General features: G+C 40.4%; 1 protein-coding gene across 1 annotated transcript in view; it reads left to right on the plus strand.

Annotated features, from left to right (window-relative positions):
• The first annotated feature begins 5,294 nt into the window (after positions 1–5,294).
• pde1a (phosphodiesterase 1A, calmodulin-dependent) overlaps positions 5,295–24,557 on the plus strand; it is a 32,233-nt gene continuing 12,970 nt past the window's right edge. Inside the window, exons 1-4 of the mRNA XM_047601419.1 lie at positions 5,295–6,412; positions 17,111–17,137; positions 21,572–21,685; positions 21,777–21,959. Of these exons, the coding sequence (XP_047457375.1) occupies positions 5,880–6,412; positions 17,111–17,137; positions 21,572–21,685; positions 21,777–21,959 (857 nt within the window). The 5' untranslated portion in view covers positions 5,295–5,879. The remainder of the gene's footprint in view (positions 6,413–17,110; positions 17,138–21,571; positions 21,686–21,776; positions 21,960–24,557) is intronic.

The following is a 24,557-nucleotide window of genomic DNA, read 5'->3' on the forward strand; positions in this document are numbered from 1 at the left end:
GTAATTTGTGGATTTGGTACAGCTAAGTATCCCAGAACGCATTTCAACTACACTGCTGTTTCACCTTATTTTTTTTATTGTAATTTCAACCATCTACACTGATCAGCCACGACATTAAAATCCCTGACAAGATCTTGTCAGGGATTTTAATGTTCTTCTCTAGAGAAGTAAATAACATTAACCATCTTGTGACAATTCAATCTTGTGCTGAGAAACTTTTGGACCTGGCATTCATTCATGTGAATGTTACTTAGACATGTATCACCCACCTAGACCAGACCAGACACCCCCACCCCATAGCAATGACACCCCTTGATGGCAGCAGCCATCCCCAGCAGGATGCAGCCTGACACAGACACACATGCAAAAAGGACTTTAGGAAAAACTGAAGATCAGCACAAGGTTTATGGCTGAACTCCAAATTCATTAGATCCCAAACTGATCAAGTATCAGTGGGATGATCCACAGAGGGATGATCCTAGTTACTGCCACATGCCACTTTGTCTCAGTCCCTCCAAGCATCAGAAAAGTTCAGCTTGAAGCTTTTAAACTCTTGAGACATTCAATTCAGTTCAGTTCAGTTTTATTTATATAGCATCAATAACAATACAAATGATCTCAAGACGCTTTACAAAACCAAAAACAAAAACCAGCCCGAAACCTCCAGAGCAAGCCTGAGGGCGACAGTGGCAAAGAAAAATACCCTTTTAACAGGAAGAAACCTTGAGCAGAACCCAGCTCATATGGAGGGACCCATCTGCTGAAGGCCAGCAGGGTAGAGACAGAGAAGATAGAGAGAAAAGAGGAACAGGAGAAACAAGATAAACAAACTTCTGTCATAGATACATACATCAAGCCGAAGGAAACACGTAGAATATAATAATATAACACATAGCTGATGATCTATGAGACAGTTTGTAGAGTATTAGAGGAATCATGGGCAGCTTGGAGAATTGTTCATCCAGGTAAGAGTGGACAACTGGAGGAGGCCATGAAGATTGGGGCTGATGTAGTTTATGGAGCTCCACAGGTCTGATTCACAGCACTCCAGAACATGAAGACTGGGCTGGTTGATGAGGACAGCTTATGCAGCAGATGTAGCTGAGAACTCCACAGGAAGAAGATTGAGGGGGAGGAGAGGGGAGAGAGGGAGACACAGCAGTTAGTAATAGAAAAGAAATGATAAGAGATTAAACATACCTGTTTGAATTTGTTTGAACAGAAGAGGTGTAATATAAAATGATGACATCAGTCAGAACACTGTACCTTGCAATAAGTTAGTACTGCAGACAATGTTCCTCCAATTTCTCCTATTAGTAACGATTGTTGTTGACATTGTTGCTAACATTGATGACACCAACATTAGTTCTGCTGTCAGTAGGTAACCTTATTCTGTCCAAACTGTGACTATTTTGCATTTAGAAGAGGAAGATATTATATACGTCCATATTATATATGTCCATGTATTTTCTGGTATAAATGCTACATTAAACAAAATGTTATCATGAAGCATTTAAGTTGTCACTGTAGTTAATTAATTATTTCATGCAGATGTTAAATGCTGAGTGTTCGCAAAGCACACACACTTCTGTACTTGCATGAAAATACTAAAGCACACACCACATATAACTGAGCTCTGTTTTTGCCCTCAAGGTGCTTTGTTGACATTTTTGCTCATCAATCACAACAGTCCTCTGCAATTCCCTCAACTTTCTAAGTCGACAGTGACTTAGGAAATAAGAGTAACTAAGAATAACTTGTTTGATGTTTGAAGGTCTTTAGACATGGAAGACATAGTGGTTGCATTTAGTCAAGCCAAGGCTCGCAGGCAGCAGTTTTAAAAGGAAAAACGCACAGTTTTGTAAGCAAATGTGTAATTAAATAATGTAAGCCAATTTGTTCCAAATGCTTCATGTTTTTTTTGTTTTTTGTTTGTTTTGTTCTTTTTTTTTTTATCCAAGGGGCCTTTTGTCTGAGGCCCCCAGGGTGTCTTCAAACAGCCCTGGCAGGTGCAGTACGCTGAGTTACATCAGTGCAAAGACAAGCAGTACAGTACTAAACACAATGGAAGACAAATACATTTACAAATACACTACACTACAACAAAGAGCAGCACAGACTTATAAAGAGATCTACAAAGTGTGAGTGAGGGTACTCGGTTGTAAACATTTCATTGATAAGCAGCGGTTTAACAGCATAGTGAGAGCAAAGGACTGAATAAAGTTCATGATTTGAATGTGAGTGAATGACGTGTGTTCAGTCAATGCAGGAGCCTGACGGCTTTGGGGAAGAAACTGTTTCACAGTCTGGTTTTGGGCCTGAATGCTGCTCTGTATTTTCTCAGATGGGAGGAGGGTGAAGTGTGTATGTGTAAGGCGTGTGTCGGGCCACCCGCAATATGGTTAGCTTTACAGGTCCTCTCTATTTGCCCATTTTTCTTACTCGCTCTCTCTCCAACAGGTGACACTTTACAGCCAATGAAAGCTGAGAGTTGGCCGCAGCACCCAATCAGAAGCAGGTGCAGCATCGGGAGGCGTGTTCACAAAGCAGCCAACCACTGTGCTGCAAAGAACCAAAAGACCTGGTAAGAACTTTAATCCAGACAAGGTATGGACACATTAAAGAACACGTGCACTACATGCAAGTGTACAGCTAAAGTCAAGCAGGTACATGCATTATGCACCTGCATGAGAGGAAATAACTCTCCATACCAGTAGATGGCAGTATTGCTGTCTATATTCATTATTTAATCTGGTGCAGGAAGCCTGACAAACATCTTCCACCCACAACACTTTACAGTGGAAGGTTGGTCTGGAATCGGTTCAGTGTGAACTGATTATGCTCTAGCAAAGAACTGCAGGGTCAGTCAAAACGGTTTGCTCAGTGATGGACAAAACAGAAAAATCAGCAATCTGAACAGTGGTTAGATTCGTTAACAGAAGGATTGGTTGGAGGATTATCCAGTTGTCCAAAGGATTTTTTGTTTGTTTGTTTGTTTAGGTTGATATTCACCCCATCATGAAATCCAGCCAGCATGTCACCAGACTCATATTCTGATAAGCCACGCTAAAAGTTCGAAGCTGTTGAAATGATAAGTGGCACCATCTAGTGGTTACTTTTGGTATCATTACCAGAGTTGAACAACAACAAAAACAAAACAAAAAACAAACAAACAAAAAAAACGATGATTTAATGCGACAATTAAGCTTTTTGTGAATTTATCCTCTATAGGCATCACCAGAGATTTGGTAGCAGCTGTCATTGTGCTAGAAATAAGTTTCTTGTGATCAAAAATGTAGATCATTTATATTTGGAATCTGAGGACCAAAGCCTCAAAATGACTGAACTCTGCTTAAATTTTGAGTATAATACACCTTTAACAGACATGAGCTCACTATATGATCATGTACAGACTGGAAGCAGTGATCTCATCTGTGAAGGAGGCTGTTGTGGATTAAGAATTTCTGTCAGACACACTTAAAACCGATGAACATAAAGAAATGCGTGCAAACTTTCCATCCTGTCCTGAAAGCTCCTTCTCACTGCTTTCTAAGCCTCCTTCCATTTTAAAAATTCTTATAAAAGCTCTGCGGAGGAAGTTGTTGTTGTGTTTTCAATGCTGTCTTAAATAGACGACACGTGCTGGAGAGTCTTATTCAGCTCCGTTGATCTGGAACAACCACCCTGGAGAGTTATTCAGCTTTGGCAGCATCTGCTTCTGCAAGATGATTTCACAGCGGTGCCTCAGTGGAAGGTTTACAGCTTGAATAATTCCCAGGGGGGAACCATTCAGTTTAAACTAAAAATATTTCCCCACATCTAACTTACCTTACAGAACAGACTCTCCTATCTGCTCCAGCAGGAAGCTTTAGATTCATTTAACATAGATGCATTTTACATTATTCACCTGCTCTGATTGGTTGGAGGCGTGGCCCCAGGTGTCACATGCAGCCTAACAGAACTCTACCTAATGAATAATGTAATTTCCCCACAAGTAATAGCAGCAGCTGGCGACATATATAATGGCCAGTGAACATGAGTTTGATGGTGAGTGAAGTTGAAGAACCTGGTGTTGGCCAGCTGAGGCCTGAGAACAGTAAGTGTAACATTGCTACAGATCACCAGCTTAACTTTTGCAACACTTTTTCTGCTTTACTTGGTCTATGTGTGCAAAGGTTCTCAGTCGTACAAGTCAAGGTGTATCCAGAAGAACAAGCTAAAACAGGGTCAAATAGATTTGTGGAGTTTCTTGAAGGCATTTCATCCACGTAGCTTCCTCAGTTGTAAAAGACTGGAGTTGGGTGTTTAATAGGAATCTGTGAGGTGTCATGACTAGGATTTGTAAGTTACTTACAGGTAAGTAGCTAGTGCCAGATGTCAACTGACTATATAAACCAACCAACTAGTGAGAGAGTTATTCTAGAGTTATTTATTACCTGTAACCACTTAGAGCAGAGGTGTCACATTCATTTTAGTTCATGACATTCTGGTGTAGCAGCTGCATTTCAAACATTTCAAATTATTCCTGCAGAGGAGATCAGGTTTTGTATTTTTACCACATAGATATATGAGCCAAGAATTGAATTTAAACCTGTTCTAAGTTTATATTTCATGTATCCACAACTAAAACCATTTCAAACTGCAGAAGTTTAAAAGGTTTCTTGCAATCGATCCTGCACAAATTATCACTTGTGATACTAACACAACTGCTAATGATAATCTTTATTTGTATCAGCAGCAACATGCAACATACAAATCTGCATTTGTAAAAACATGTGCAAAAAACAAAGGTAAATAAAACAATGCTGGGCCCCTGGAACTAAATTGAAGGAACTTTAAATTTTCTTTTTTGAGTGTTGATGAGATTTAAAAAGCAAATCATTTGTTTTGATTTGTTTGTTGAAAGTTTGATGCATTGACCAAAATTTTTTTGGATATTTTGATAAAGTTCAAATTGTGACTGTATTGAGCGGTGCGGCCTCTAGAGGGCGCCAGCACCACTTTACTCTAACACTGATTGTGCCACTTGACTGGAGAGGATTTGTGACTCTCATTTTCAGGAACATTACATCATCATTGTCAAAAAAAACACACACACACAGACAGGAAACACACACACACATCTCAGCAATACACACACAAACTCTCTCTGTCTTTCTCTTGGATGCAGCGGGGTGAGACACCAGAGGAGGAAAGCTTGAGATGCCTATTCGGCGGTCGCATCTGAACAGAGTGTAAAGTTATGTGTGTTTGAATTTGGGAGGGGGTGAGGCAGATGAGGAGGTGGAGGAACAGGAGGAATAGGAGGAGGAGGGAGGTCTGTCGGCTGCAGGATTCCATCACTCCTGGCAACCGTTGTTGAGTTACCACGGAAACACTCAATGCAATGTTCTCTGCTTCTCCTTTGTCCTCCTCCATCACTCCTCTCTCTCTCTCTCTCTCTCTCTGTCTCGCTCTCTCTCCCTCCATCCCATCTTTATTGCTGGTTGACTTCCTCTTTGCGTTGCTACGGCGATGCTCTGGGACATTCAGAGGGATCGTTTAGCTGCCGCAGTGTCGGAGCGCAGAGCTAAGCAGTGAGCTGAGGAAGGAAGTCGTCAGCTGAGTTTTTCTTGTTGTTTTTTGCACTTCGCACAAGAAGCTCTCGTGTAACTTTTAACCTCTCAACTTCCTTTCACCAATAACAGATTTTTGGGGGGATTGGCTAGGACTTGTCAGGTGACATCACAGGAAGTTAGATGAAGTTTTCCTAAAACTCGAGGGCTCTCTGCTACAATCTGAGTTGATGTTTTCAGGGCTCCGTCAATCTAAGAGACGTCCGGACGCTTCACAGAGACCAAACTCTGCTCTGTGAGCGCTTATACAAGCCAACGAGTGAGATGAACGAGGACGCGGAGGAGTCTCAGCTGCCTGAGGAGGTGCTGGAAGTTGAGGGGCAGGAGGTGCTGCAGCAACAGGAGGGAGACCTGGAGGAGGAGGTGGAGGAGCAGGAGGAAGTGCCGCAACAGGAGCGACAGCTGGAGGAGGAGGTGCAGCAGAAGGAGGGAGGGGTGGAAGTGCAGCAATGGGAGATGCAACAGGAGGAGGAGGAGGAGAAGGAGGTGCAGCAACAGGATGACCCACTGTTAAACAAGGAAGAGGAGCAGGAGCAGTGGCGACAAGACGAAGAACAAAAGGAGGAGGAGGAAATGCACCAAGAGGAGGTGCAGAAAAGTGGAGAGTTACAACAAGAGGAGGTGCAGCAGCAACAGGAGGAGGAGGAGATGTCACAGGAGGAGGAAGAGCAGACAGAGGTGCAGCAGTGGCAGCAGCAGCAGAAAGAGGAGGTACAACAGACTGAGGAGACGCAGGACTTTGTGGACACTCTGGAGCAGAATCACAACAACCAGGTTCTGATACGACTGAGAGGAATGTGAGTAAACATGGATCACCCAGTCAGCTGGAGGATGATGATGAAGGTGGTGATGGGGATGATGATGATGTAATGTGGACATTCTGATGATGCAACAGCACTATTTATTATTATTATTATTATTAATAATTAGTGATCCTGTTTCGAAAAGAGTCAGATAGAGCGACGGCATTGATGTGGTCGCTTAGTTGCCGTGGAGATGCTCGCATAGACTGATGATGGAGGGAAAGGGAATGACAGAAAATGAGTTGAGAGTGGTGGGCGTGCGACATCACTGAATATGTGTAAGAAGTGCGAGAAAGAGAGAGAGACTGTGTGTGTGTGTGTGTGTGTGTGTGTGTGTGTGTGAATGTATGTGTGTTAGTGAAGCGGACACAGCTTCAGGTCTGTTGTATATATTCCCACCGCCATTCTCTCTCTCTCTAATGTTGCAGCGTTGCCACATCTGTCTGAATTTGATTCTGCAGCAGCAGATGTTTACATAAAAAAACAAAACAAAAAGAAAAAATAAAAAGAACAAACACTGCACACCTCTCTCGTTCCCCATTGTTGCCATGGTAACGGCAGAGCGTTGCGATGCAGCAAAACTCTGAGGATGAAAAAGGCAGAAGAGAAAGAGAGCGAGGGGAGAGATGAAGAGATGAAGGCAGAGAACAAAAACACAGAATGTTTGAATTGATGGTCCCGCTGCTGCCTCAGCCTCGTTTTATTGTTTCTCAGGGACTCTGCAGGTCCTTAAAAGCTCTTAGATTGGACCAATTTGACAATTTAAGATCATAAAAGACTTTTATAATCATGAATTTTATGAAATGTCGATGTTAACACTCTCACTTTATAATTTTCCACATTTTTGCCGTCTTCAGTAAGGATTTCTGTAGTTAAACGCTACAAAGATCCACTTCCATTGCATAAGGTTTTGTATTAGACGTGTCAGTTATAAACTAATTATTTTATTTGGTCTCAAAAAAACCCAAAATCAAATTTGCGCCACAAAATTTGAATTAAAAATCCTGGCATTAAAAGGAAGAACACTTCAAACATCTTGTTCAAGTATGGGTAAATCTTAAAAAGAATGTATTTTTATGATCAAACTGTACAGGTGTAAGACATAAATCCATAAAGAACTGACCCAAAGTACTGCTAGTGTAACACACCCGGATGTCAGAGGTTAACGAATTTTGTGGGTAATATAGGCTCAGGGGAATAAAAATGACACTCAGTTCTTGGTTGACCTCATGGTTGACCTCCTCACATGTGAGTTTGAAAAGCATGCAGTGATACTTCAGACAATACTGTTCTTCTACAGATTTTCAACAGTAATTTGTCATGATATCCTCAAAAACAAAAACAGCCAGGGTCAACTTGTGCCCATGCCCATATGAAGGTGGTTTACATTTATTTTTTTATTTTATTGTGTAAAGAACAACAGCTATGGCAAGTAATCTGGGAATTTGTCTCCAACAAGACATCCTGATGGTGAACACAGAGGGCAGGAACGGGCTACAAATCTGCAGCGTCACTGACTGAGTGGCTGAAATTATACTTGTCAATACTGTCAATGATACAGCACAGTTAATGATGCAACGAGCAGGCAGTCTGTTCCAGTCCTTGGAGACATGTTTGCTGTTTGTCATTTGCCAGCTTAAAAGAGATTTAGTTGGCATTTGGATTTCACTATAGGATGCATTTTAAAGTATGAATAAACAAATACATCTGTATACAATTGGATAGTCTATCCACCAATTAAAGCCATTTTACTGTAAATAAACTGAGCTCCCTGGTGCTCAGATGACATATATGACTGGTACTCTTCTGTTCATCACTACATTAAGTCCTGCCCAAACAATTTGACTGGTCCAGCAGAACTTTGCAGGTGCACAATCAGCCCCAAAAGAGAGATCCCAGACCAACTATACTACAGCTGTAAAAGGTTTCAAGAATAACTTGGGCTGGCTTCCAGAGAGTTTACTAAAGAATAAAATCCACTTAGTTCAAAAAAGCAATATATTCATAACAATTAGTGTACCACAAGCTTTAGAAAAGCAAAAATTAAAATTGCCTTTCATATCTTTGTCAGATGAGGTCTTACCCATCTTTTTTTTTTAAGAACTTTTGTTGAAGTATATGTGAGACAATTTAACTTCACAGCACTCAGATGATGTGTAGAATGATGTCACTGTTGCCACATCAACACCCTCCCAAACAATTGTCTTGACCTGGCAGATTTTTGCAGCAGAATAATCAGTTCTCAGACGACAAACTGCAGACAAACTTTCCACCACAAATAATTTGTGAGTTGAGGGAGTTTGCCTGGCTTTTTTATTTTTTTATTTTTATTTTTTTTTAGGTCTGATGCTGTTTTGGATACGTTGGAGAATTTCCTGTCTGCGGCTAATAACTGAATAAGATGTATATCAGTGTTATAATTTCTCTAATGATATTACTGAAAGTGGAATTAGATTCGAAACGTTGCACAAATGATGCCCTTTGGCAACTTTGGGTTTGCTCAACAAACCCCACTCTCTATGCAGCATCTTGTCTTAGTAACTAGTTGGCAACAGAGCAAAAGATCACGAGGACCACACATTTACCAGCAGAAGTTGGTTGATAAGCCGACGCCAAGACAAGTGTTTGGTTTTTGCCAAATCCTGTAAATAAACATTGGCAAGTGAATGTGTTCACTGTCAGCAGTGATTCAATGAGAGAGACAGAGAGAGAGAGAAAGAGAGAGAGAGAGAAACACTTGTCGTAAAAATAAATGCGGAACACAACACACTCGTCAACTAACCTGACAAGGCTTGTCTGAGGTTAAGGGAACTCCGCCACGCAGAGTGAACACTGTCCAAGCTTTCTTTAGTTTCCTGAAGCATCCTTCTGGTCAGTGAGAAAAGAGCCCATTAGAGAAGCTGAGCTGAGTGTTATTTATTTTATTTCTGTGCAAGCAGGGGCCTATTTCAGAAAGCGGGTTCAACAAAGTCTGAGGCTAAGCCTGAAGTCTGATTTGACATACTAGTTTCAGAACAGGTGATTGGGGTTGAGTCAATCAACTTAGACTACCCTTACTCAGAGTTCTGCACTAACCCCATGACTATAAAAAGCCATCATCAATGGGACCACAATCCAATGAATAACCATGGCAATGATGGATAGAAGGCAGTCACTATATTTCACCCATTTACCTGCAATCCTGTGGAACTCCTCCTTAATGACTCTCACTGGTTTGTTGGCAGGGAAAGCCACAAAGATGCCCAAGAGAGGCTTAAAAGCCAGGCCCACCTTCCTCATTGAGCGACAGGCAGTTGGTTTGAGAATGTGCTTGGCATCACCGATACTATACAGAAAACTGCCATTGACAAAGAAACAAAGTGCAATGCATAGTATCTGATTGGATGTGAGAGCATGGTCATGATTGGTGACATTGGTGATGTTGACACAGATGAGGTTGTGGGAAACGATGGCGTTCTAGAAGAAATGAAAAATGATCCAAACTGGGGGCTGATAGTGATCTGCCGACGTATATTATATTATATATAGACAAACTAAAGTCACCCCTTCATCAACAGGATCTTCCACAAATGGACATGCCATGTTGGATGACAAATGTTGACTGCATGTTATAGTTTTTTAGATTTCTTATACGTATAGGTGATGGCAAGACGCCGCTACAACTCATTTTTATTAATGTTTAGTTACCTCAGTTACCATGGTAATCATTTCCAAGTTTAAATTACATCTCTTTCTGAAACGGGCTGTAGCTAGTGTTCAGGCCTCACGTTAACATCTGTCCTGGAGGTGGTCTGGAAGACATTTGACGTCTAAAATAACTAATGTCAGGCCGAAAATCAGTCAATAAATAACTTTAAGTGAGTGACAGACTTCACAGCTTCTTCCAAAACAGATATCAACTTTGTCTTTGTCTGAGCATGAGTCTGCTGATCAGAGACTGTCCTGGGGGAGCGGGGTCTCTATGGATCATTGTGGCCCATCGGAGGAGACAACTTGATTAGATCTCGGCCAGATGTAGCAGTGGAGAGCCTAAAATGCATTCTGCTGTTTTGATGATCTGCTGCAGCAGTTTTTTCACTATTCACTGTACAGCTGGTGTACCACACCGTACATCTGTAGGTCAGCACACTCTCTATGGAGGAGTGGTAAATGTTTTACAGGAGAGATGGAGTTTGTTCTTCCTTAGCGATCTCAGAAAAAAAAAGATTTACTTCTGGGCCTTTTTAATGATGTGAGTGGTGTTCACTGTCTAGCCCAGGTCTTCTGAGATGCGCAGACTGTGGAAGCCTAGAAGCCTGTGACCTGCTCCACCACCTCTCCGTTGATGCTTAGACCTGTGTGCAGTGTTTTCCTCAACCTCCTAAAATCAATGATGATTTATTTGGTCTCTCTGATATTGAGGTTGAGGTAACTGCACCAGGCCACTAGTCTATGGACCTCCTCCCTGTATGGAACCTCATCCCCACAATGGTTGTGTCGTCAGCAAATTTGATGACCCTGTTAGTATCTCGGGTAGCGACACAGTCGTCGGTGTACAGCGTGAAGAGGACTCAGCACACAGCCCTGCAGTACTCCAGTGGTGAGAACGATAGTGGAGGATCTGGAGGTGCCTATCTATCAGGAAGCCCATGATCCACAACAGAGGGGGGTTCCGAGTTGCAGTTTGTGCGGTTCGTTGACCAGTCGACTGTGTCTGATGGAGTTGAATACTGAGCTGAAGTCCGCAAACAGCATCCTAGTGTATGTGTTTGAGGTGTCCAGGTGACTGAGGGCAGTGTGGAGGGCTATGGAGATGGTGTTACCTGTTGATCTCTTGGGCCTGTAGGCAAACTGATGTTGGTCAAGGTCATGTGAAATCTGGGCCTTGATACGTTGCAGCATCAGTCCAGTGTCAGGTTTGATGACCAGGGCCAGGACTATAGGCCAGTAATCATTCAGCTCTGCAATGGAGGAGGTTTTGGGCACAGGGATTATGGTAGCAGTTTTCAAGCAGGATTCAGGATTCTAGATAAGAATTTGACCTTTGTCATCATTATTATAATAAAGTGCAATGTTTTGTTGACTCATCCATCCACCTGACCTCCTCTGACACTGTTGCTGTGTGGAATAAGCTTCAGTTTCTGTTAAGCTGCTATTTTTGTTGATGGTGAGGTGGACTGAAGTAAAGAGCAAGCTAATAACGAGTGGAGATGCTATTTGTGTGTGAAAAAGAAGAATGTTTAAGCGTCTGTATCATTTACATGTATTTTAAATACTTATTATTCTGTATAATATAGGATACAGTTAATTTCTGAATAAAGAATCATGTTTCCTATTACCATTTTCACAGTTGAGTCAGGTACTTGAGCTCAGCTGCTTCATTCACAAATATTCCTGCTGTCAAAGGCGACCTTGCCAAACTCAGAACAAAGCGACTTCTTTGTTAAAAACCCGCTCCACCTGCAGGCGAGAAGTGACAGGAGCTGCAGTCACAGCTGTTCCGAATGCCAATTAGTCATATGACTGTGCTACATTATCAATTAACCTCTTAAGTTTCATCTGAATATAAGTGCCACAACCACGAAGCTCACAGACACAAAACAACTGAAAATAAGAAGCTCTGTTTCTCTCATCATTCTCATCACAAAACCAGCTGCCTCATCTGCGTTTGTGATCGCTGCTTGAACTCCAAAGTGCCCTCTTGTGTATTTACTGATCATATTAATTCTTCCCGACAGACGCACATTAACAAACAAGAGAGTTGATGTAGTTTGGAGGGGGAAAACAAATAAGTGTAGTGTTTGTTTTTTTTTCTTTTCTTCAAGGCATCCTCCCTAGTTTCCGTGGTAACAGAAGGGCATTTCGATGCAGCAAACTCTCTGCTGAGGAGAGAGAAAGAATGGGAGAGCAGGGCAGCTTGTTGTTTACTTGCCATTCATGTTTTAGCTGCTTCATTTTGCATTCATGTATTCAACCTCTTTTAGTTTTGGTGAGAGGGATGAAACTGTGGAACAAACACTACATATGCAAACAAATGCAGTTTGGCATCTAACTAGAAATGCAAATAGCTGCAAGTTCAAAATTAACCCAGTAATAGTGCAAAATAGCTCACAGTTCCAGGAGGTGTTGAGCTCTTGTTGGCATCTTTGCCTTCACTCCTAGGTCCAACTCACCTAAAATGATCATACCTGGGTTTATCTGGTGATTGTGGAGGCCGGGTCATGTGACGTAGCACTCCATCACTCTCCTTATTTGTCACACAGTCCCTCAATAGCCTGGAGGTTGTGGTTACACTGTGCTCAAACCAGATCTGACAGCATGCCTCTGCAGAATGCAGTGGTAGCCATGTCAGTTAATTAGGCCTTGAATTTTGAATAAATCACCAACAGTGTCACTGGCACAAAAACCCACACCATCACAGCTCCATGTCTTCATGTTGGGAACCACACATGTAGAAACCATCCATCACCATTTTGCCTCATTGAAACAAACATCTTCTCAGACCACATTTTCTCATGTCATCTCATCTTCCATACCACTTATCCTCACTAGGGTTGAGGGGGTTGCTGGAGCCTTTCCCATCAGGCAAGAGGCGGAGTACACCCTGGACAGGTCACCAGTCCATCGCAGGGCTAACACAAAAAAACATTCACACTCACACCTACGGTCAATTTAGAATCACCAATGAACCTATCAAGCATGTAGGAGAAAACCCCAGTGATACAGGGAAAACTTCACCAAACTTCACCCAGAAAGAACTGGACCCAAGCTAGGTCCAGTTCATCATCAACATCAGGATGTTTAGTAGTTTTAGTGACTGCACTTGAGGAAAATTCAAAAGTCTTAACATTTTAACATTTTTCCGTGCACCAATCCCAGCTCTGCACAACACAATCGATGGTGTCAAACAAGCAAAGAAACTTCACTAATTCACTCTTGACAAGACACATATGTTCATAGAAAACTTTTTTTTATGCAGTGACTACCTCTTGAAGCTGACTAAGAAAATGCCAAATTGTGAAAGCGAAATGTGGATACTGTGCAATATCTAGACTATTTGGTTTCTACAAAACTCCTTATTTGTCCATTCATAATTTAGATGTCCTTAGCATTAATCTACAATGTAGAAAATAAAAAACTTTGAAGGAGAAAGTGATATATGTATAGAGCTGCAGTCAGATAAAGAGGTGTAGTTATTAGAATAAAATAAGCACCTAAGTGCCCAGTTTTAGATTGATAGAATCTGGGGCTGATAAGAATCTTAACGCCTCAAATGTTTTGCACAGCAGTGAGTATGTCCTATGTGCACACTGCAGGAGTTGGTTTATTTCCCATTTTCTGGTTGGAGGTTCATCAGTGTCTTCAGGTCAGAATGCTCACCCTCGACGTAGGCGGTTTCTCGATGGAGTCAACCATAAAGAAAATCGGAAGCTCGAAATGCTTCCCTGCAGTCGTGCATCATAAATAAAGCCGTACAGAAAGAGAGTAAAACATATATAATACTCACATAATTATCACGACTAAAAGAAAATGGCAAAATATGTCACCAGAAACTGAAAGTAAAAAAGTAAACAAAGCCAAATTATTTTATAAATAAAGAATAAATAAAAAAAGCTCTCCCTGAAGGCGTCACCAGCCTAGATAGGTTATAACAGAGTGGTGAGTCATTCTCTAGAAACTATCTCTGTCCTCACCTGTCACTGTTGGTGCTGCAGCATGCTTTTGTTTTGCTTTGTTTTTTTTTTACGGCCAAGAAAACAATGCAGTATCCTGGTGCTGCTCACCCTGCTTGTACCCCACTTTGTATTTCAGCCGCTGATCCACCCACGCAAGCCGGCGTACAATTACCATTCGACCATGAAATAACAGGTTCCTGCTGTCACATTTCAAAGCTGAGACGTGTCAGAGCTGTGATTAGCTGCTGGGGTCAGACTCCAGAGCTGTGACTGGCTAATTTCAGACCAAATGAAGCACTCAGATGGTCGTCATTTACTTGTAGGGTTTATATCTCTGTACAAATTGACATTCCAGCAGGAATTTTTCTGATGCGTCTAGAAATATATTAGTTTTTTTTATAATAGCTTTACTTCCTCATTAAACAAACCATACAACAGTATTTGATTTCTTCTGACTTTATCAAATCTTGACTGGTAACCGGATTTGCACATTTAATGTAGTTGACTAAATGTGGAAATAACCAAATGTTATATCCAATAAACTCTTGGGTGTGATTTAGAAGAAGCGTGTTACATAAAAAGTACTGACACAACCAAACAGCAGATTAAAGGCTTATGAAAAGCTATTGTACTTAATCATGTACTTAATCAGAGTGGGGCAAATTCTAAATATTTGTTTTATTGAGTTCTTATTAAGTGATTGCGAACATGGAAGGATTATCGAATTTGTGTGCATGGCGCAGGAGCATGCAGAACCAACACCTTGTTGGTGCAGTCTGGCAGCACGTCAGTCTCATAATCTGAAGATCCAGAGTTTGAGCCTCACACGAGGCAGCTGTTTTGGAGGAAAGTGGTTTAAGGGACACAGTTGTCAGACTGCAAGGTCACCAGTTTTAATCCTCTCAGTTTTCATGGGTGAGGTGGCTTGAATAAACACCTTAAATTGCTCAGTGTGTTTTCATTACTGTGTGTACGAGTGAAGGGCTAAAATGTGGAGAAAGAATGCAGATAGGGCAATAAGTTTAAAAATTTTGACAAAAAGACTAAAATGACAAAAGGTAAAACCAAAAAATTTTGCAAAATTACTAAAAATACAAAAGAACTACCAAGACAAATTAAAAACGTTATGATAGACTTAAAAACGGCTAAAAATGCAAAACATCCGTATTGTGACAAAAACATATTCAAACACATTGTGACACATGTAAAATGGCTACAAACTAACAAATGAGAACAAAAAGTTGTGAAACACTTGCAAATAAATGTTTGAAACAGCTGCTGCAAAGAGACATGACATGACAGCAAAGAGACACGAAACGTCATCTTAACCAGGATTTATTCAGAGTCCACGCTGTCCAGCTGTAACAGACATAGTTCATTCACATTTGGCTCAGATTTTTGCTGCAGGTCCAAAATCAAAGTCTTCTTCTGTAACATTAAGGCCTCACTGCAGCTGAATCTGTACATGATTTTTAAATGACAAAGTCATATTTAGAAATGCTCTGCATTAATTTGCTTCCCCCATCTTTACCGCAGCACAGCAGAAGTTCGCAGCCAATGGCAACAATCTCTTTGCACAATGTGGTTCAGCTCTGCTTCACATGCTGCACACATTGGCAGGAGGCTATCATGTGAGACAGTTTCATATCTTCATAAAAGTAGCAACAGTCATTTACTAGATGAACATGTTACCAGATGGCAATGAGAGTAAAAAACAAACAAACAAAAAAAGTTTTCATGTGTATGTGTTTTGGGAAAAGGTGTTTTCTACACACTTAAATTTCCAAACTTCCAAATATTTCATTGATGCAACTGTGTCATGTTAACAACCACTTTCCCCTCAGCAAAAGGCAGGAATAATCAACATCAGTGGATTCAAATGTTGGACTCCAGGCTATGAGTTGCATGTCAGCCTTCATGCCCAGAGGAATGAATGAGAAAGGGAGAGTAAGGAAATGGAATGCGACACTATAAATGCATGCAAAAAAGTGGATAGGGTGCATATTCAGCTCTGATTGGTGGATAACAGAAATGGGTGCATTCATGGGAGGCTGATATTACAGTTTTCTTCAGAGCCTGACACATTTAAATTAGTCTTTGTCTTGTTGTTATTTTAAGGATAATCATGGTGACAAATCTGGAAATAATATTTATAATATGAGTCTTGGTGGATGTGAACAGAACTTGTAATGTTTATCTAAAACTGTGATGGTTCTCACACAGGTTTTAGAGCTGCTACACAGATTTAAATGTGTACTAATAATATTTGGGGCGGCAGCAGCTCAAGAGATTGGCAGCCACATTTCCATCAGTCTACCCCAGGGCAGCTGTGACTACCAAGGTAGTTTACCACCACCAGGGTTTGACTGTGTGAGCGGATGAATAATCTATTCAATGTAAAGCGTTTAGAAAAGTGGTATATGAAGCCGATGCATTATTATTATTTGTACTCTCTTCAGGGTGTGTAAGTAACACTGAATCTAATAGTAAGGCATGCATGGCTGTGTGATCATATTCGTTCACTCAAATGAATGTTGATGTAAATTGCAGCAATCAGTCACTTTAAAGGTTTAAAGTACCACAGCTGCCTCTATGAACTGCTGCCGCTGCTTTAACTTCTCACTCTGTTGTCAAGCAGCCAAATCAGCAGCCAAACTCCAACAGCTGCCTTCCTGCTGTTTTTGCAACACTTTGCATGTGTCACTTTCACCCTACAAAAGAGGCTTCTCTTCCCATTTAAAAAAACAACAACAACTTATTCTAGCTAAAACTGGAGCAAAAATACAGTTTGGGTGTTTAGCTGGTGTCTTCTTGTTGTTTGCTAGTTGGTAGCTTGTTGTCTTTTTAGTTACTTCTAAACGTGTTTTGCCTCAGATCTTGGCACAAGGGATGCGACTGTACTTCAATCAACATCTCATCCTGTGTAATAATGAATGATAAGATTGATGTTCGACTTTGTTCATGACTAGGACTGTTTAAATGCACAGCTTGTGATCTTTTCAGTAACTTTGTTTTTTTTTTGTTTGTTTGTTTACAGGCAGAAATATAAAAGTACATCACAGAGGTAAGACACACACAACCACACACACATAAAATGACAAAAAAATTCTGAGTTTTAAAAAGAAAGTTTTAAAATAGATCTGAAAGAGACATTTAACTGAAACTAAATCAAATAAGGACAATACCAGTAACTTTTGAACATATTTGCAGACTGGCCTCCACACACCAGGGGGTGCTGCAGAGTGAGCTTAATCAATAATAATAATAAAAAAAGACAATTTCCTGGCTCATTTGTATTAATCTCCTGGAGGCTTATCAAATCCACTTCTTGCGTAACCCTAAAATTTAATCATTTACGTGATGTGTCCTCAAAATTAAGTTGAGTCCCCACAGCGTGGTTGCGTAAACAGATTTATGCCCCCACAACATGAGCGAAACAAGTACGCACACACATGGGAAGCCCTCAGTCTGAAGTGCAGCTCTAAAGAGACTCTCACTCCTCCTACACACACCTGTCTGTCCCTACACCTGTCTGTCTCTATTCTTGTCCAGTACGACTGTAAATGTGTGGAGTGAGGATGTGTTTTAGGCATTTATTTAATGCATGGTACAGTTAAGTCTCTGCAGCCAACAATCTGCAATTGGACACCTGAGCGACGTGTTCTTCCTATTCTCACTCTGTGCTGTGACATTTGTTGCAGTCAACACCGCCCCGTAATTGCACGACTCCATATTTACGGACATATTCTGGCAGTTAGGGAAATGTGTAGGTGTCAACAATGAAAGAAAAGAAGCCTAACCTCCCATTCTCCCACACAGTGCCGACTCAAAACATGAACAGTGTGACAGGCTGTCATTCAGTTTCAGCAGCACCTTCAAATACCCCAGCAAGAACAATCACTTAAATTAACCACTATTATCGGGCACCTTTGGATCTGGGTTACCTTACAAACTACCAATTTTACATTACTGAAAACAGAAGAAGCTTTCACATGCTCGGGTCTCTACAGCCTCGGAAGTTTAGTTCCACCTCTCGCTCCCGTCTCCCGCTTCGTCTCCAGCTGTAACCATAGCAACTAAAACAGATTTCATCCAGTTTACAGGAACGTGTTTGGTTATCATGGTAACAGCAGGATGCCTGGTCGCAGCACAGTCTTTATGTCTCCCTGTCACCAGTGTCCTCCATAGTAAACATTCAGACTGGCTCTCCATCCTGCAGTACAGAAAAAAAGACAGTAATATTCAACAAAGCCATCCGTCCACCATCTCCTGGTGGGAAAACTAGACAGGTCCTTCACTTGATTTATTGAGTTGTCTTGCAACAATTGATGACTGTTTGTGAAAACTGGTCTCTTGTGACAGTTCTTAAAATAAAATAAGTACAATGAAGAAAAAAAAAAATGAGTGATTAAATGTCTATATGCATTGAAAAAAGGTTCATCAAGCAATCAGTAAATATTTTTGCCCCAAGTTTAATTTGTGACAGAACGTTGTGTGTCTTTTAATTTGTTTTTTATTTAATATCTTAATTTAAAAGTTAAGTAATTTGAGCTTTGTTTTTTTGTAGTTGAGTGGATGAAGACTAGTAAAAGTATAATGTAAAAAATACAGATTAATATAGAGTAAGACTAAGATAGGCTAGACAGAATTTTGCAGGACTGTGTGTTTTTTTTTTCTTGTAATAAGTTTTATTGACAACGTCTTCAGTGTCGTATAACAAATTACATTAGCTAGATGTTGGAGAATCCAAAGTGATTGTTTTAGAATACAAAACTGGTTGGGAAAAGCTAAAAATTAGCATTGGCTAAAGCTAGCTGTGACTGCTATTAGGCTAGCCTTACACCTAACTGTGGGGCAGCCTCTCTTTTTTACATGCTTCTACACAATTTTTCATATCAAAAGTTTCACATAAAAATGAAACACCTGTTCAAATTTTTAAAGGTAACGTAAAAAACGTCACCTTAAATCAGTTTTTACTGAACTTTTCAAACGGCATCTTGGCAAAAACACAGTGAGTATAAAGCCCATAAAACGACTTGTTTACTTCCCGGAGGAGGCTCACATCGTTTATTGTGGGTGTCGGCTGATTGACAGGAGGCACAATGTCATGTGTCCATCTGGAGGAAACAGATTTTCATGTTCTGCTTCTGTGGTGTGAACAGGACAGCAGCTGTGTGGGTGCACTAAGTAGCAGGTGTATGGAGTCTTTTTCTGACGGCCACCTCTGCTCCTGTGATGTGTAAAATAGCACAGACCGCAGTATATTGGTTTATTTTCAAATAATCAGAAAGTGCAGGGATTTATAAAATATTTTGAAAGTGTTTGTCAGAATTTACTTAAAGGGATTTTAAATGAAAAATATTAAAAGAGGTCTATCTTTAACCTTTAAAACACAATCCAGTCCAAACAATCCAAAGAATGAGGTCATCTGACTACAGTGATATTGATCATTAGTGGTGACCATGATCAGATTAGTGGCACTGATTGTGTTAAAGCTCCGATATTTTTTTGTCCTTCCTCTGAAACAGCATTCTGCTAACTTCCAAATTCACTTTCAGCCGCTGATCACCTGTTATCAAATCATTTCTGATTTGGTAACATTGTGAGAGAGGCCCACAAGGAATGTGTCTCGAGTTCAGTATTGAATTAAGACTAAAGGTTTCTCAGAGGGTAGCACATGGAGCCATGACACACTTTGAGGAAGCTGGATCAGCCGTATCCAGAGTACATCCATCATCGTCTTCTCTTTAAAGAGAGAGAATGGTCTAAATAAAGAAAAGCAGACATCCTGTGTAGCAGAGTCTGAGAAGGACGAGTAACTTCTCTAAAACACTTAAATGAACTCCCAATAAAAATGGAAGGATGGAACGGTTACATAAGCTGACATCTTCACAGTGGTAAAAATATGTTAATACAAACAGAAACACTTCCTCCAGGCTGGAGGACTTTTATGGGTCTGCAGTATTATGAGCTGATGGTTCAGGACAGGAGTGACTTATCTAGAACTTCTAAAATAAATTATGATGTACATAAAGGAGACTCAGCCAGACATGAGCACAAGCCTGTGTAAATAAACTGTGTGATTTAATGTCTACTATTTTCAGTTAGGAATTAATTGGACTTGATAGAGCACGAGGAAACAGCAGGTTCCATTTGAAAGCATTTATTTTCTCTTTCTAAAATCAGAAGCAGAAACTGCTAAATGATTTTATTTTTCAGTGTTCTCAGAAACAAAGGAGGGAAGGCGTCAGCTCAAGACAACGACTTGAGAGCACTCCTGTGTCAGCTGCCTGATTAGTACACCTGCACCTGAATGTGCTCCTCCAGCAGCTGTGTGACTTCCAACCACTTCCATCCACAGTGCAGAAAAACAAAAGACACATACAGTACAAAAGTAGAAACAATTAATTCTCAATTTAAACGTTGCAGTGGTAGGTGATTCATGGTCTTAATTGTCCTAATCATGTCAAATGTCAAATCATGTCAAATCTGAGGAGGTGTGGTCAAAAAGGAGCAGGTCTAGAAAAGACAGAGGAAAGTTTTCTGCTGCAGAATTTGTCATGTCTCACCTGTCACCTTTATTTTTGTAACTTTGTCATAATGCCTCCACCTTTAATTGTGGCCCTTGAGCTGAGGTTGTAAAAGTTTTTCTGTGTTCAATTCAGTACCTGAATTGTGACGTGTATTTTGATCATTTCAGAAATGGGGGAGATGGAAAGCTTAAGATATTTTGTGTTGCCAGGCAATAAAAAATTAGGTAAAAAAATTAAAATAAAAAATATTGTAACTTCATGTGTTATGGAAAAATATGGATAATAAAATATCTCACAATATAAATTATATTTTTCAGCTGAAAGATTGAGCAACATTTTCCTCACTCAGGAAACTATGGGCCACGTATGGCACATTAAAAAAAAAAAAAAAATAGTAACCACATTTATTTTGCATTTTATCCTGTGATAGCGTATGCTTCATTTGACGTTTGCTAAAGCCAAGCTTATCATCTTTCCTTACAGGTATTTTATATTTGTCCTCTCTCCTAATCTGGTCCTGGTCTGGCCCATCTGTCAAATTTTAAAACCGGCCATGGCCCTCGAGCCAAAAAGTTGCACACCCCCGCTTTCCTCTGTCTTTCCAAGATCAGAAGATTATGCCTTTGCATTTCCTGCATTAGGCCACCTGGCTACTTCATGTGTCATAACCGCAAGCTCTCTGGTTGCAGCAAAAGAGAAGAGAGTCCTTAACTTGATAACATAAAAGAGCAAAACCTTTTTGCTTGAGTTGCATAACCAAACACAAAAGGTGCACTTACAGCTACATGCAGCAGAAATCATACATGTTATGTCACATCAGGGAGTCCGATCACACTGAATGTTCAAAGGGACGTGGGAAAAGGAAAAATGACAAAAGCAGTACACTCTGGATGTGTTTTGTCAGTTCTCTTCTAATATTACATAAATAATAACAACTGAGAGCATGTCTGTGTGTTTGCTCTAAGGCTGAAGGGGGTCCTGGAGCAGATGGACCGGGGCATCGTGGACATGCAGGAGCTCCGCAGGAATCTGGAGCTCGCTGCTGCCATGTTGGACGCCGTGTACACTGACGAGACCAGGTGAGGCAGAATATGCAGTTGGATGCACAATCACAAAATAAACGCTCGTCATTGGCCGTCCAGACCGTGACTGCGTCTTTCCACCCTGCAGGCGTCTGTTGGACACCGAGGACGAGCTCAGCGACCTGCAGGTGGAGTCAGTGCCCAGCGAGGTGCGTGACTGGCTGGCCTGCACCTTCAGCAGGAAGATGGGTGTGGCCAAGCGTCGGCCCGAGGAGAAGCCAAGATTCAGGAGCATTGTCCATGCAGTGCAGGCTGGGATATTTGTTGAGAGGTAAATGTAGTTCGGGTCACATTAATGATAAAGCCCCTTTCCAAATGAGCAAAATCATGTCATGCTTTTGTGCAGTGAAAATAAATGCACATTAAATGAGGAGCTGTCTCCACAGTTACACCAACAATCACATTCATCCTAACTGCTGCTAATGGACGCAAAATATTTAAAACTGCAGGCGACCATGAATACTGCTGCTTCTGGCTCCATTAGTAGCTAACTGACAGATGAAATAAACCTAATCTGAGCACACAGCTTAAATTCAGTCTCCCTTTACAGAGAAAATATTGAATTAACCAACACTTTGAGCATTATGTTCTTAGGTTACAAGACTTTATTTTGCATTATTAAGAAGCTTAGGTTTTCAGTGGAATAGAAATAAAAGTACAGCATTGGTTAAAAAAAAGTTCTGTAGTAAGAAAAGGACATTTTGGCAGATAAGCAGTTCAAACTATTCAGTTGATCAAACAAAAAAGGAGGGACATTAGAAAAACAAATGTCATGTGGTATATAAAAAAAGGTGAATTTAAACCTTGTGATGCCTGACCACTTGTAGGATATAGAAAGAAAATGAAAAACTAATAAAAGTACATTTTGATAACAATTTTCACATATTCCTTCATGACAATATGTTGACCAGACAATAATAAAAAAAAAACATCAAATATTTCTGTTTTTTTTGGTTCTGTTTTTCCCACACAGGATTGTTTGTTACTTCTTTATTTTGCCCCTTTAAAAAAATAAAAAAACATACAATAAAATAATTACAGAGTGGATCTATGCAATATTTGGTTGCATAGAAAGAAACTTCCCTAGCTTCCACTAAATGGAATACATTAATGCAAATTGCAAGATAATGTAATTTCATTCTTTTTAAATAATACAATCACTTTAATAAATTACAAAAAAAAGGCATAAAGCAGATTGCCTTACAGTAGTAAATGAGGTAAATGGACATATATATGTGCTGTGTCATATTTGGTAACACAACTTTTTTACACTACTTTACTATAGTATGAACAATTAAAGGTTTCTTCAATGGAATGAATATTCACATTGAAATATCCTGTAATAGCATTAAAATTAAGATTAACATTTCTCTGCAAAATAAATGGACAGTCACTGAAGGAAGCCATTTAGGAAATGCCAAAACCCTGCTATTAACTGCAGATCATGGACAAATCCACCTAGGGGGAAGACGACAAATCTAAAATGGTATAGAACAGTGTTTTCATGTTTTGATTCTGTTCGAGCTGAGGACGTCTCTGAAACACATGTATTTATAAAACATTAGCATGTCTTAGTATATGTAACATCTCCTCCATTGGTACTCTCTGATACAATCTCTATGGGCATTTCTTGAATTAGTACTTCAACCAGCAGCAGGAAAAGCAGCTCATATTCTGAGTTTCACCTCTGTTCAGTAAAGTTTGGTGCAAGGACTGTTTTAAATTAAGAGGGTACATTTGTTGTCATGGTTACAGTAATAGACACAGCTGTGGCCAATAATCATGGTTTAAAACAGGAAATTAAATATGAAATGATTAAAAGTGTTGATTAAAAGTGTTGTCTGACCCATCCGTCCACCCCAGCCTCCTCTCTAGGCTGACTTTGTGGCTCACCTCACTACCTCTTTTGATCTCATCATGTGCCCTCTAGAGGAAGCCGTTATGCTAAAAGATCGTTATTAACTGTTTTCACTAATAAGCTATGGGGTCATTTTACAGATGAGGACACTTTAGGCGTAAATTTCCTCTTTGGATCGTACGTCCTAATGCTCCTACACAGAGTCCCATTTTAGACCAATGTTAAACCTTAGAAATGCTTTTGAGACTGAAAGTGCCAAACCCCCTGTAGTCAGATTCAATATGGCTGCACGTTAATGCTCATATGTCTGGAATAACTTCACATTCACATGACAGTGTGAGGCAGTCCAACCATGAAAAACAACGCTTTAGAAAGATTATTTTGCCCCATGGAGGTATTCTATTAATATGAGACCTCTTGCACTTTTGTGAGACAGCATCTGTGGTTTCAGCAAATCTAGCTAAAAGGCTTGTTTCCAGTCAAGTAGCAGCCCCCTCTAGTGCCCTTTGTGATTATGACAGAGGCCAATAAGGAGTAAATTGTTGTACAGTCATTAAATTAGTTAGGCCAAGGAGGAGATTGGGATTGAATTAGCCCTACATCATGTTTGGGAAATTGCACCGATCGTGGAATACATGTGTGAATGCATATAACGCATTATATACAATTTGTATAGAAATATCCTACTTTTTTAACGATCATGGCAGCACTCTGCATCCTAACAATAGGACCATCAAATGGCAGTGTTCAAGATCTCACTATATGAATGAATGAATGAATGGCACACACCCAATACACAGCAATCAATATACAAAGTCACTACACACAATATACTACAGCCAGTCATTTTAGCCCACAGACAGGTGAACAGCTCCATGACGTTGTCCCCCCCCCCCCCCCCCCCCCCCCCCCCACACACACACACCCACACATGTATCCCCAGTTAGCCTTTATAGAAATTCCATCATAATTCAAACATTATGTAAACAACATTATCAATTCCATTTAGAT

This window comes from Mugil cephalus, chromosome 12 (assembly GCF_022458985.1).
Source record: "Mugil cephalus isolate CIBA_MC_2020 chromosome 12, CIBA_Mcephalus_1.1, whole genome shotgun sequence".
NCBI lineage: Eukaryota > Metazoa > Chordata > Actinopteri > Mugiliformes > Mugilidae > Mugil > Mugil cephalus.